General features: G+C 38.3%; 1 protein-coding gene across 1 annotated transcript in view; it reads left to right on the forward strand.

The window, feature by feature from the left end:
• Positions 1 to 1666: 1666 nt before the first annotated feature.
• The window catches only part of CNTNAP5 (contactin associated protein family member 5), a 632291-nt gene continuing 618221 nt past the window's right edge, over positions 1667 to 15736 (forward strand). The window contains exon 1 of the mRNA XM_035008223.1: positions 1667 to 1897. Coding sequence (XP_034864114.1) covers positions 1754 to 1897 — 144 coding nt within the window. The 5' untranslated portion in view covers positions 1667 to 1753. The remainder of the gene's footprint in view (positions 1898 to 15736) is intronic.

Raw genomic sequence — 15736 nt, forward strand, 5'->3', positions numbered from 1 at the left:
GTCTTCTTCCTAGTCACATTTTGATTGGAGAGAACTTATTGTTGTGGCTATAAGTATAATAGGATGGAGAGCAGAATTGAAATTAAACTTTACACCTACCACAGAAGAAGAGAAATGGATATTAGGGAAATCAGCCATATCTGCCACTGTATCCACATCTTGCAAAACACTTAATAAAATACATTCCACAATAGATGCTGAGCATGTTCCTTCTCTTCCTTTCCATGAATTTCAGTCTTCTCAGGAAAGTGAAAAAAAAAAATCAAACAAAAGCTTAACAGCAGTAGCTATTAGGAGAAAATCAACACACAACTTGTAGGATGTGCCTATGACTAAAGTAGGGTCCACCTCACATTCTCCATGTCTTGTGTCTACATGTCCACTTCCATTGATGATAGGCTGTCTGCAATGGGGAGCCAGGACTCAGAAAAGTTCTCGATTACCAAGGACAAATCCCATTGACTCCTTCTGAGATAGTGAGAAAGTAGACCGGGACATTACTAAAATGATTTTCAATGACATAGCTTGAAATCAAAAGGGATTATTGATTAAGTCCTCTAAATTGAAAATTTAATTAACTCCCCAACTCGATACCCTGAGCAAGGTGCTTCACAAAGGTGTTGTTTCCCTCTCATCCCCACCCATGGTATACACATTCTGCCTTTCCAGGATTCCACTCAGTATTTGGAATTTATGAACTCTTGGGTCACTAAAAATGATTATTGACTTCATTATCCCTATGTGAAATGAATACAGAAGACTGAGGCCACACGTCTTCCAACTGAGCAAGAGCTAATATCGATCTTCTGCAAAGCTCCAGTGTATCAAATGATGAACTTCTAGGGCCCAAAAGTTTTTGTCCCATGTAAGAATATTTTTGTGTGCCAAGTATACTGAGTCCCATGTAGATCCGGAAACGTGGCACACTGTCTCACGTCCCTCTGAGATTTTATGTATGCTGTTCCCATGTCCCTGTCTGATCTCTCCAACGTTTTCTCTCTTTAACCTTGTTTGCCTGCAACATGGTCCTACCTGCTTCTTCAGCTCTACTGTCTCCCCATCACTGTCTCAAGGCTTTTCTGATTACCTACTGAGACATTCTGTCCTCTGTTTTCCTATCGCACCTTGTGTTTGCCTTTCATAAGCCTTCCCATCACATCACGTCGAACATTTTTATTTGCATGTCTTTCTTTCTTCAGTACCCAGAATGCTCCGGGTGCTCCATGAACATCGGTCGAATGGATGAGACAGAGTCAAAGATATAGTCAATGATCTTTCATCTTTGTATCCACAGCAAAAATGTCTGGGCCATGGTAGAGGGAGGGATGAAGGAGTAGAGAAAAGAAGGAAGGAAGGAGATCTCAGTCAGGCAGAAGATAGAGAGCATGTTACAAGATTAAGGCTGTAAGAAGATAAAAATAAATAAATAGTACCGGTTGTACTAGGAATCCAGAAAATGGGAACTAATGCCCAAGGAAAGACAGGAAGAGTTATGGAAGGAACAGCGTGGGCTCAAGATGAATCTTGAACCATAAAAGAGAACAGGATGGAAGAGGAGAATGGAAATCAGGCCATGCAAGGACAAGCGGGGCACCACGGGGGGTAAAGACATCTTAGCAGCACACCATTTCATTTCTCTTTGGGAGCTGAGAGTTGCGGCCATGTGGGATGTTACTACAGCTCTCTCTCTGATCTTCTTCCAGGAACTGGCGGTTGGTCTCCAGCAGATTCCAATGCTCAACAGTGGCTCCAGATGGACCTGGGAAACAGAGTAGAGATTACAGCAGTGGCCACGCAGGGAAGATACGGAAGCTCTGACTGGGTGACGAGTTACAGCCTGATGTTCAGTGACACAGGACGCAACTGGAAACAGTACAAGCAAGAAGACAGCATCTGGGTAGGACATCTTTTCTCTTCCAGTGAATGAATCTGAGATATTATAATGGTAACCAGTGAGCATTTCTATCATTTTCCTCTACCCAGATTCTTGGTAGCGTAATAACTGTGGAGTGCCCATTCAGAAATAATTAGATGGTGTATGAGTCCTTTCTCCGGCATGGCTCCAGTTCCAACGGAAATTAGGATGCCTGTTGAAAAAAAGTTTCATGTTCTCCTCCTCTTCTGGTAACTTAAGTAGTTCACTGACTGGGTCTCAATTCTTCATCTATAAAAAGAGAAGGATACTGCAAGAGTCTGATTGTTAATGAGAATGTATTGATTTATGGAGTATGCATTTATTTACTCACTTGTTCATTATGTACCAGGCACTTTGCACACCTCCTAATGACCCAGCGAGCTCAGTTATATAGTCCGACCAAAGCTGAACAACCCGTTAAAATCTCAGCATGAGAATCTGTAGCCTGGTCTGACTTTAAAGCCACTGTGCTCAATAGCTTCCATTCAAGATTTGAAAACAATTAAAAGCTTTAAAAAGACAAGAGGGATATAAAATGCAGAATCATTCTGATACTGGAAACAATCTTCGCCTAGGAAGAGAAGGACAGTGTGCTCTAAGTGGGAGAAAGAACTCCCCACCCCCACCCCGAGGCCCAAACTCTTGACCTCCGGCATAGTGAGAGGCTGTCCCCAGCCCGAGGTCAGAAAGGGAGGCCAAAGGGCGCCTGGGTGGCTCAGTCGGTTGGGCGGCTGCCTTCGGCTCGGGTCGCGGTCCTGGGGTCCCGGGATCCAGTCCCGCATCAGGCTACCTGCTCCTCCCTCTGACCCTCCCCCCTCTCATGTGCTCTCTCTCATTCTCTCTGTCTCAAATAAATAAATAAATAAAATCTTAAAAAAAAAAAAACAACACAAAATATTGGGGCGCCTGGGTGGCTCAGTCGGTTGGGCGGCTGCCTTCCGCTCGGGTCACGGTCCTGGGGTCCCGGGATCGAGTCCCGCATCGGGCTCCCTGCTCGGCGGGGAGTCTGCTTCTCCCTCTGACCCTCCTCCCTCTCATGCTCTCTCTCTCTCTCTCTCTCTCTCAAATAAATAAATAAAATCTTTAAAATAAAATAAAATAAAAAGCACACGTGTAGTAAAGAATACTACATAGCTGGGGCGCCTGGGTGGCTCAGTTGGTTAAGCGACTGCCTTCGGCTCAGGTCGTGATCCTGGAGTCCCTGGATCGAGTCCCGCATCGGGCTCCCTGCTCGGCAGAGAGCCTGCTTCTCCCTCTGACCCTCCCCCCTCTCATGTGCTCTCTGTCTCATTCTCTCTGTCTCAAATAAATAAATAAAATCTTTAAAAAAAATAAAAAAGGGCGCCTGGGTGGCTCAGTCGGTTAAGCGACTGCCTTCGGCTCAGGTCATGATCCCGGAGTCCCGGGATCGCGTCCTGCATCGGGCTCCCTGCTCGGCGGGGAGTCTGCTTCTCCCTCTGACCCCCCCCCCATGCTGTTTCTCTCTCACTCGCTCTCTAATAAATAAATAAATAAAATCTTTAAAAAAAATTAAATTAAATTAAAAAAAAAAAAAAGAAAGGGAGGCCAAGGCACAGAGCAAGAGGCACCTGGAGGAGGCTTCAGAAACTCATGCACTAAATAAAATAATTCATTACTTTACATCGCTTACAATTTAAGGAAAAACATCTCCAAATATTTATTTTTCTCTAAATGTACATAAGATTGAAGATTTGGCAATTGATAGAGTAATCTGTCCTTCACATATTCTCCCTACTTGTTTTCCCCATTAAATTAATGCCACCTATGGTTTCAATTGTCTATATTTTTCTGTGTTGGCCCCACCAGTTGAAAACAGATTTCTATTTTATGTTCATCGTTATTTGATAATCGCCATACTCATCAAAATTGCTAATTGAAAATAATAGTAAACTGGGGATTGAGATTAGTTATGGCAGATTGAACCTTGAGAATACTATTATTATCATCTTTATTCTGGGTTGCCTGTAATATTAGGTTGTAATACTTACAGAAAGCACAGGTTTTCTTCATTTTAAAAATTGGATTTTAAGGGGCATTTGGCTGGCTCAGTCAGAACAGAATGCAACCCTTGATCTTAGGATCGTGAGTTTGAGCCCCACACTGCGGGTAGAAATTACTCAAATAAATAAAACTTAAGTTTTTTTTTTTTTTTTAAATAAGGCTTTGGGGGACTATTCTATTTTTTCACTCAATTTTGAAGACTCCATAAATTTTTACAGGTTTTTGTTTTCTTTTGTTTTGCTTTTAGTTTGAAATGAAAAATAAGCACACCTTCCATTTTGAAGAACAATTTTAAGGTTTTATGTTGACTTGAGAAGGACAAATAGATGTGCGATTAATTATTTTCTTCAGCATTTTCAATCAGAACCAGTTGTTTTTCAAAATGAATTGCAGTTTTGAATTCTTTTGTCTAAATATTTTTATTGAGGTATAACTGATACGCAATATTATATTCATTTCAGGTATACAGCATATGATTCAACATTTGCCTACATTGCAAAATGGTTACCACAATAAGTCTAGTTACCATCTGTCACCATACAATACAATTGTCCATATAATATCATTGTCTGTATTCTCCATGCTGTACATTACATCCCCATGACTTTTTTATTTTATAATTGGAAGGTTGTACTTCTTGATCTCTTTCACCCATTTTGTCCATACCCCAAATCCCTCCCTTTGGCAACACCAATCTGTTCTCAGTATCTGAGTCTAGATTTTGTTTCTTTTGTTTGTTTGCTTTGTTTTTTAGGTTCTACATGGTAAGTGAAATCATGCGGTGTTTGTCTTCCTCTCATTGACTTATATTACTTAGCATAATACCATCATGGGACATCTTTATCCATTCATCCATTGATGTACACTTGGGTTGTTAGCATACCTTGGCTATTGTACATAATACTGCAATGAACATAGGGGTGCATTATCTTTCTGAATTAGCATTTTCATTTTTTTGATAAATATCCAGTAGTGGAATTGCAGGATCATATGGTCATTCTATTTTTAATTTTTTTGAAGCATCTCCATGCTGTTCTCTCTAGTGGCTGCACCAGTTTGCATTCTCAGCAACAGTGCATGAGGGTTGCTTTTCTCCACAGCCTTGCCAACACTTGTTATTTCTTGTCTTTTTGATAATAACCACTCTGACAAGTGTAAGTGATAGCTTATTGTGGTTTTGATTTGCATTTCCTTGATGATTAGTGATGTTGAGCATCTTTCCATGTACCTGTTGGCCATCTGTGTGGCTCCTTTGGAAAAATGTCCATTCAGATTTCCTGCTCATGTTTTAATCATTTTTTTTATTTTTCTCATTGAGTTGTATGAGTTCTCTATATATTTTGGATATTAGCCCGTTATCAGATATATGATTTCCAAATATCTTCTCCCATTCAGTAGGTTGCCTTTTGGTTTTGTTAATGGTTTCCTTTGCTGTGCAAAAGCTTTTTAGTTTAATGTCCCACTTGTTTATTTTGCTTTTGTTGCCCTTGCGTTTAGAGTCAGATCCAAATATACATATATATATATATATATACACACACACACACCACTGATGTGAAAGAGCTTACAATTCGTATTTTCTTCTAGGATTTTTATGGATTCAGGTCTCACATTCAAGCCTTAAATCTATTTTAAGTTAATTTGTGTTTATTTTATAAGATATTCATCCAGTTTCATTCTTTTGCATGTAGCTCTCCAGTTCTCCCAGCACCATTTGTTGAAGACACAGTCTTATCTCCATCATATATTTTGCCTCATTTTTCATAAATTAGTTAACCATATATGTGTGGGTTCATCTCTGGGCTCTCTATTTTGTCTCATTGATCTATGTGTCTGTTTTTATGCCAATGCCATACCATATCTTAATTACTATAGTTTTGTAGTGTGGTTTGAAATCAGGAAGCATGATGCCTCCAATTTTGCTCTTTCTCAAAATTGCTATTTGGGGTCTCTTGTGGTTCCATATAAATTTTAGAATTCTTCTTTCTATTTCTATCAAAAATGCCATTGGAATTTTGATAGAGATTGCACTGAATCTATAGACTGTTTTGGGTATCTGGACATTTTAACAAGAGTAACTCTTCAAATCCATAAGCATGAAATATCTTTCCATTTCTTTCTCTCTTCAGTTTCTTTCATCAGGGTCTTATAAAGTTTTAAGTGTACAAGTCTTCCACTTCTTACATTAAATTTATTACTAGGTATTTTGTTCCTTCTGATGCAACTGTAAGTGGGATATTTTTTTTTCTTTCTGATACTTTGTTATCAATTTGTAGAAGCACAGCAAATTTTTGCACATAATTGTTATGCCTACTATTTGCAATACTATGTTGAATGAAAATGGGGAGAGTGGACATCCTTAGGAGGAAAAGCTTTCAGCTTTACACTGTTGGAAATGATATTAGCTGTGGGTTTGTTACATATGACCTTTATTATGTTGAAGTCCCTTCCCACTATACCTCTTTGTTGAGAGTTTTTATCATAAATGGATGTTGAATACCATCAAATGGTTTTTCTGCATCTATTGAGTTGATCATATGATTTCTAGCTTTCACTTTTGTTAATGTGGTGGACCACATTGATTTGTAGATGTTGAATCTTGCATCTGTGTGATAAATCCCACTTGATAATGGTGTATGATCCTTTTAATGTATTGTTACATTCAGCTTGCTAATATTTTGTTGAGGATTTTTGCATTTATGTTCATTGGGGATATTGGCCTGTAATTTTCTGTTTTTGTGTTGTCTTTGTCCAGTTTTGGTATCAGGGTAATTAATGCTGGCCTCATAAAATGAGTTTGGAAGCATTCCCTCCTCTTTACTTTTTTGGAAGTTTGAGAATAGGTATTAAATCTTTGAATGTTTGGTAGAATTAACCAATGAAGCTATCTAGTCCTGGACTTTTGTTTGTTGGAAAATTTTTGATTGTTGATTCAATCTCCTTACTAGTAATTGATCTGTTCAGATTTTCTAGCTCTTTATGATTCAGCCTTGGATGAAACTAAGTTTCTAGGAATCTAACCATTTCTACTAGGTTGTCCGATCTGTTGGCGTGTAATTGTTCATAGTAGTCTTTAACAATCCCTTTTATTTCTGTGGTATGAGTTGTAACTTCTCCTTCATTTCTGATTTTATTTGAGCCCTCTCTCTTCTTTTTGTGGTGAGTCTAGCTAAAGGTTTGTCAGTTTTGTTTGTCTTTTTAAAGAACCAATTCTTAGTTTCATTGATGTTTTCTATTGTTTTGGGGATTTTTCTTTGTTTGTTTGTTTTGTTTTGCTTTTATTTCACTTATTTCCACTCTGATATTTATTATTTCCCTCTTTCTACTAATTTTGAATTTTGTTTCTTCCTTTTTTTTCGAGTTCCTATAGGTGTCAAGTTAAATTCTTTATGTGAGTTTTCTTTGTTTCTTGAGTTAGGCCTGTATTACTATGAACTTCCCTCTTGGAATCTCTGTTCCTGTATCCCATAGATTTTGGCATGTCATATTTCTGTTTTCATTTGTCTCTAGATTTTTTTCTCTTTTGATTTCCTCTATGATCCAGTAGTAGTTCACTAACAAGTTGTTTAATTTCCATTCATTTGTAGTTTTTCTTTTTTTTTTTTTTAAGATTTTATTTATTTGACAAAGAGAGATACAGCGAGAGAGGGAACACAAGCAGCGGGAGTGGGAGAAGGAGAAGCAGGCTTCCCGCGGAGCAGGGAGCCCGATGCGGGTCTCGATACCAGGACCCTGGGACCATGACCTGAGCCGAAGGCAGACGCTTAATGACTGAGCCACCCAGGCGCCCCTCGTTTGTAGTTTTTCTAGTTTTCTTCTTGTAATTGATTTTTTTAGGATTTTTAATGTTTATTTATTTTTTTATTAGAGAGAGAGAGCTTACGAGTGGGGTGTTGGGAGAGGAGCAGAGGGAGAGGGACAACAAACAGACTCCGTGCTGAGCATGGAGCCTGACTCAAGGCTCAATCCCATGACCCTGCGATTGTGACCTGAGCTGAAATCAAGAGTCGGATGCTTAACCAACTGAGCCACCCAGGTGCCCCTTGTTATTGAGTTCTAGTTTCATACCGTGGTTGTCAGGAAAGATGTTTGATACGATTTCAATTTTCTTGAATTTACTGAGATTTGTTTTGAGGCTTAACATGTAAGATACCCTAGAGAATGTTCCATGTGCATTTTATAAGAATGTGTATTCTGCTGCTTTTGAATGGAATGTTCTATCTATACCTGTTAAGTCCTTCCGCTCTAATATGCCATTTGAGGCTGATGTTTCCTTATTGATTTACTGTCTGAATAATCTATCCATTGATGTAAGTGAGGGTTAAATTCCCCTACTATTATTATATTGCTGTTGATTTCTACCTTTAAGTCTATTAATATTTGCTTTGTATATTGTGTGCTCCTATGCATGGTGCATAGAATTTTATGTTATATCTTCTTCTTTGGATTCTTTTACCATTATGTACTGCCCCCTTTCTCTTTTAGCACAGTCTTTGTTTTACAATCTATTTTGTCTGAGCATAGCTACACCAGCTTTCTTTTGTTTTCCATTTATATGTAATGTTTTTTTCATCCCTTAACTTTCAGTCACTGTTGCTTTATCTCTGAAGTGTCTTGTAGACAGCATATAGAGGCAAGAGGCTCACATGAGACTGACCCAAGCCCATACTGGTGGTACAAGAATACAAAACTACTTTCTATTTCTCTTTTATCACACTTGATTATTTTTTAAGTTTCACAAAATTGATTTACTTTTTTCACTTTAAATGTAAACTTTATTGTAAAAATAATGTTAAGCTTTACTGTTTTATTCACACGTTGCTGAAGTAGGAGTGAGAACACAACCATAATATTGCACCGTGTTTCTATAGTGTATGGATGGAGTTCAAACTCTGAAACTGCATGCCCATCAAAGAGAGACTCAGTATTTTGCCAAATGTACATATGTAAAATATGATTTGTGCTTAATATTCATTATTATTTCCACAAGATTATACTGCTGGATGAATAGATTACATTGAGAAGTTATATTTACTCATTTTATTTTTTATTTTAAATTTAAAATTAGAAGTAAGATTATAGATTTACCAGAATTAAGCCTGATAAACAAGATGAGAGCAATGGCCAAACAAAAGATTTTTATTAAACTCTCTAAATTTTTCTATTTAACTTTTCATGAAAAGTCAATACCTGAAAACATCAATATCAAATACTGAAATAAGGATGATGTATCATAGAAGTAAAGAATCTCTCGAATGAGACTTTCACATGGTCTTTTGAAGATTTTCAATTTTCAGATGATATGGAGTTTGCAAATTCAGATGAAATTAAGTTAGCAAACAATAAAACTTAGGGCATGCCGTGGATGGATATCAATTTACCAGTACTCAAGATATTTATTTTATTTTATAAAGTTCATTCAGAATGAGAATCCTGAAAATATACCTATCTATACAATGTACAATATCAAATATTCATGCCCTAAAAATCAATTTGAAGAATTTCTGATCTGGCACTGAATGGAATGTTCATGAATGAGGCCACCAGGCAGCCGCTTAGAGATGAATCATGATTTATGAACAAGCCAGAGTTCCCCACTTCACTAAATGATCAGGTGTGAAGGTCTCAGAGACAAACTTAGTGACAATTTTAGTATCTTAGCAGATTTAAAATCTCTTCCTGGTTGGCTTGTAGACATGCCAAGAAAATACAAATATTAAGATTCTAACTCTGAGCAGCAACATTAGCCTATGTTCGGTAAAGTGGATAAATATATTTGGAACAGAGAGACCTCTAATTAAATCCACACAGACCAAAGTCCCATTACCACTCATCTGGAAAGATAGGCCCATAGAAACACTTACTGTCTCAAATCTATGCATGAATTACTACTTCAGTTCTGAGTCCCTCCTGTGTGTGTTCAAACCCTTAATGAATCCACCTATGTTTCCCACATACAGCATGCAAGTGTTCTAAAAACACATTGGCCTCTATGTGCATTGACATGTTCCTTTGTTTTCTGATATTTATCACTCTGAAATTTGAAAGACAGCCACTTGTGCCTATGTTTTAGTATATGGTATCCTATTTTTAAATTACTTTATCCACATTGCTCATGTATGTGTACAAGTCAGTTAGGATCCTTTCCTCTTCTCACCTAAGATAGAAGGTCTCCATCTTTTGATCTATTATAAAATTTCAGGAAAATTTTCACTTGTCTTTTTCTTGAGGTCTTTTGCTTCCCCCCCCCCATTTCTGAGTAAATCAACTGTGCCAGGTGCATTAGCTATAGATGCAAAAGCCTTATATGATGATTCAATAATATATGTTTCATTTTCAATATCCTTTCTGATGGCAAGTTTCATACCCATTCCGGCTACAGCAGTGTATCAGGGTAATGTTTCCAGTTAAAGGACTCACAAGTATTTAATAAGTTCTTATTAGGACAGGGTAAGAAGCAAATGCAAGAATCCTCAACCCTTAAGGTAGGCCCTGCCAGTACATGCCAAAAATGCATTTCACTCATCTCAAAGTTAATTTCCATTGTCATAGCTCTGAGATTCCACCACCCTTACCAGATTTCTTGGATGTAAAATATGATATATATCACAATTATCTTACCCTTTTGTATCCAAGAACTTTACCACCAGAAACCCACAGTGTACATAAGACAAAGCCAAAGTCCCCAAAGTCATCTTACACCTGATCTCCAGGCCCCCATCTCAACCGTATTTAGTTTATAAATAAAATCCTTTTTACTGAGGCATATTGGATAAAATATTTGCCTTTTCTGACTACTTTTACACATATATGAAAGTGTTCATAAAAACTCTTTCTGTAATTCAACTCTAAGTCCCTCCTGCTTAGAGATTTTAATGTTACCTAAAAATTTCAGTAACTTTTAAACGTCTCCTACTGCATTTTATTTATGATGATGACAGAAAATAAGAACTAGAACCAATGTGTAAGAATCCCAGGTTTTTCAAATTTCTCTTTCTTCTAATCATTTGCCTCCCCCCCCCTAAGTTTAATCCTATTATCAATGTTAAAGCTCTATCCATCTTTGTAGAAAAACGTATTCTACTCATCTTTTCCAGAGATAATCTAATGAGCCCCTCTCAGGTACTGGTTTTAAACAAGTATCTGTTGGTGGTGGATCCCTCAGTATTGACCATGAAGATATTAGTGGTCTGTTTTACCTACAGGTTCACTCACTCCTTCCTAATCTCCATTTAATTAGGCATTCACAATCAGCCTCTGCTCGATACAGGTCATATATTTTGAGATGGCCCCATTCTAATCAGTCTTCATGCCATAATATAGGAAGTTTCCCTCATGAGGGATGCAAGGACCACAGTGATATGGACCACTGGGGGAAAAAAGAAGCTTAAAAAAGTTGAGGTCATGACTAAAGCAAGGAACTTTGCAGTTCTGGCACCTACAAATGAAATAAGATCAGTTCAGAATGCATCCAAAGGGCTGTAGTGAATTGAATTGATTCCTCTGGGGTCTATATTCCAGAGGCCCAATGCAGTGAAGGGGCTACTCTATCCAGCACTCAATATGAATAGGCACTCGGCTAAGATTACCAAAGATACTGTCTAATACCTTCTAAATAAGCTAAATGAATTATTTCTATTATAAGGGGGAAAGTTGAGGTTTAGAAGGGCCAAGGAACTTGGTCCATATCACAGAAGTAGTAAAGTGATGGACCAAGATGCAAACCCAACTCTGCTTGTCCATAAAGCTTAAGCACCTAAATCACCAGATAACACTTTAGGTAGTGGTTGATGGCATAAGAATTAAAACCCAATAATCTAAGACAAGGGGCTGGTGCAGACTGGGCTGGGATCAGGACACATTCTGGTCCAGTGGGGAAGTAGCCTGCTAAGTAAAACCAAAGTGGAAATTCAAGTTTCATCTGGGCTGAACCAGCATGATGAGCCTTGGGGGAAATCTTGGTGGACATGGCAATGCTCAGAAGGTATCTCTAACATATTACATCTTTAAGGTATCCTTAACACATTACGAGTTTCAGATTCTTCCTGCTTGGCTCTCCAGTCAGTGGTGTGCTCAGAAGGAGGTTCAGAACTAGATTTCCGGCCTATGTCTTCTGTTGATGATTCTGTAAAACAGATCATCAGAACTAGAGTTGGGAGAGACTGATGTATACAATCTCAGAATATGTCCCCCTCGAGTGTTAATGCATTGAAACCCAGTTGTTTGCTCATGCAACTGGTAATGAAAATGTCTACCTCCTCCCCTACAGAATGGTCTTTCAAATCTTTTTTTTTTCCTAAAGATTTTATTTATTTATTTGAGAGAGTGTGAGAGATCAAGAGGGAGAGGGAGAAGCATACTCGCCACTGAGCAAAGAGCCCAATGCAGAGCTCAATCCCAGGATCCTGGGTCCATGACCTGAGCCAAAGGCAGATGCTCAACTGATTGAGCCACCGAGGCATTCTTCTTTCAAATCTTCTAACAACTGGAGGCCTTGATTCCTTTCCTTCACTGATGCAATTTCCATTCCAGTAGACCTGCTCACTGATAGCCAATAACACATGGCAGATTCCATCCTCCTCACTAGCCCATCACTCCCCTCTGAATATACTGTATATTATTGATTATCAGCTTACAGTTTTCTGAAAATCATGTTGCTTCTTCCCAAATCCCCATCAGGAATGTAGTCCTTTATTTTAGAATCCTTTGGCCTGTATGATAAGGTGGTCTATGATTTCCTATAGCTTTATGGAATCCACCTTTATATAAAGGGCTTGCATATGTTACCCAACACTTTTCTCACACAGAGATCAATTGAAACAATGGACTATACATTAAGCTCATTAGTCCCCTCATTTCACCTTGAGTGACTTCTGAACTCAGGGACATGTTCTCTGATCTTTATGATTCATACACATTTATTTTGCCAATTTGGTCTAGAACATCCTGAGTATCGACCACTGTTTGATATAGTATTTTAAGCCTACCAATTTCAGAAAACAATTCGAGAGTGAGAATCTCATGACCTTCAACATACATCTTTTAAACTCTCATTATACGCCAGGCAGTGTGCTGGGTGTTGGGCATAAAAAGGGGGCTTTCGGGTGTGCTTAATCCCTTCCATGGATGTGCAGAACCATCAGGGAGAAGGCAAATGACCCTGAAACAGAACATGTGTGTACAGGCAGCACTGATGGCCATCCAGGAGCATGAAGCTTCGAGAAGGTGTGCTGGTGAGTAGACAGTGCAAGAGACAAGGATGAGTCCAAAGGGCAGGGACCACGTTCAAGTTACTTTGGCTTCCTAGCAACTACAGAAGCCTGTATGACTAATACAAACCCAACAAATATAGGAAGGGAGGAAGAGAAAGTCATAGGAAGGGAGAAATACTCACAACAGGATACGTGCTATAAGCAAAATCTGAAAGGAAGATGCATAAAATATAAACAAATTATTAAAGGAAGATGTATAAGATGTATCTGAGATATACAGAATTAATAAATTTAGATACAAGATTTGCCTGGTCAAATCTATGAGATAAACCTGGAGAGCAAGGCTGGCTAGATATTGTGGACTACTAGCATGCACATATCTTCTTTAGCTACAGATCAGGAAAGTAAGTCATTATGTGTTTATGTACTTTGTTTTGATGCGTTGTTTTCTGTTTTTGTTTTGTTTTGTTTTTTAAATAACAAAGACCACATATAAGAGAATGCCATCAAATATATTTTTCAAGATCTTGTTAATGGTTTTCTCCTTAGCTCTCTCTCATATACATATAAGTTTTAATGTAGATATTTATTTCATAGTTGGTCATAACTAAAAGCTCAGTTAAGAAGTTAACCAACTAGGGCGCCTGGGTGGCTCAGGTGGTTAAGCGTCTGCCTTCGGCTCAGGTCATGATCCCGGGGTCCTGGGATCGAGTCCCGCATCGGGCTCCCTTCTCCTTGGGAGCCTGCTTCTCCCTCTGCCTCTCTCTCTCTCTCTCTGTCTCTCATGAATAAATAAATAAAATCTAAAAAAAAAAAAAAAAAGAAGAAGAAGTTAACCAACTAAAAGCTGGTTAGAATGTTGCCTCTGACTTAATGGAGACCACTGGTGCAAAAGTGAGACCAACAGAAACAAGGAGTGAGGGAAATGTGGAGGCTTTTGATTAGAGTCACATTCCAGTTGCACAACTGATTGCTTATATGACCTTGAAAATATCACTTAAGCTTATTAATAATGATTCTCCCCATCCATAGCAGGCATATATCTAGAAACTTCCAGGCCTTTTTCATCTCTTCCTCTATACTTCCCTGCTTGGGATCCTTGGTTTATGGGCTGCCCTGTGGATTATAATAAGAAAGACCTGACAATAAAGCCTGAGTTTCACTAGGGATCTAGCTTAAAACAAACAAGGCCCCCTCAGAGCTTGATATTTCCTGTGAATCATCCCCATAGTTTTGTCCTGAGCACTTTTTGTTGACCTTAGATTCTCTTATCTCTGGATGAAGCTCTGTGGTAAAGGGAAGAAGGAACAACTGGCCAATCAGCATTGTGCAAGCAACAGCTGGTCTTTACCCCAGAATCAGCAGGCTTCCCTCCAGCCCTCTGACTCCACATGAGTCCATGAAAGTTCCACAATGATGCCCATCTGTTTTCCCTTCTTAATGTTAGAATTTGCTGAGTTGTTTCAGAGAACTTCCCAACATGGGGTCTAGCCTCTTTAAGGAGTAAATACTTTCACACATTTACACATGTGGCATTTAAACACATCACATGGACAAGGAGTCAATATGTAGTCTTCAGGATTAATATTCATGTGGACACTTTCTAGGGGAGAGCAGATGTTTGCAGTCTCCTACAAACTGGTTGCATTTGTAATGGGATGAGGTCCAGCCGCTGATCATCAAAGGAAGGAGGATAATCTGGTCAAAATTAATTCTTCTAAACCCACTGCTATTAAATTAAACTTATTGTTAAAGTCCTCAGCAGTTCACAGGAAACTTGACTTATAAGTGTATTTCCGATATATATATAAACCAGTTAGGTTTTGGAGACACCCACCTTAGATTTGGAGAAATTGAAGTTAATATCTCAACTTTAACATGCAGCAGAGCATTAGATTTTTTTATGTGAATATATTGAATTATTTTAGCAACGTATAATGATTGAGGGGAAGAAATCTAATTAACTACATTTTATTCATTTAGTCTCTAACTATCATGATTTTTTTCTTTTTTTTTTTCTCCTTAGATTATATCAGTCCTTGAAGTTTGGCAGCTCAAAATTCTATTATGACTTTGATAAATTATTTAATCCATAGAAGTCTCAGTTTCCTCCTCTGTAAAGTGGGTATATGGATGTTCTTACTTAATGTGGTCTGTGAAAGAGAGATTCTCAAAAATAAATGTGCCTCAAAATATGGAGCACTGGGCGTTGTATGAAAACAATGGATCGTGGATCACCACATCAAAAACTAATGATGTATTGTATGGTGACTAACATAACATAATAAAATTAAAAAAAAAAAAGAAATGTCCCACAGGGCTCAAGGGACAGATTACTGGGCCCTACCTGCCGGGCTTCTAATCCAGTAAATTTGGGATGGGGCTGGGAATTTACATTTGTTAGGAAATCCCAAATAATCCTGTGCTGCTGGTCAGGGACCTTACTTTGAGGACCACCATGTAAACTGTAAATGGGTTAATGTGTGTAAACTCTACACAATGCTAAGTAAATAAAGGTTAGGTATTACTGTCATTACTGAAGGTGGGTATACATACGTGAGGCATGTGGTGAAGATACCCAGAGGAA

Source organism: Mirounga leonina, unplaced genomic scaffold (assembly GCF_011800145.1).
Source record: "Mirounga leonina isolate KUSES-001 unplaced genomic scaffold, KU_Mleo_1.0 Mir_151, whole genome shotgun sequence".
Lineage (NCBI taxonomy): Eukaryota > Metazoa > Chordata > Mammalia > Carnivora > Phocidae > Mirounga > Mirounga leonina.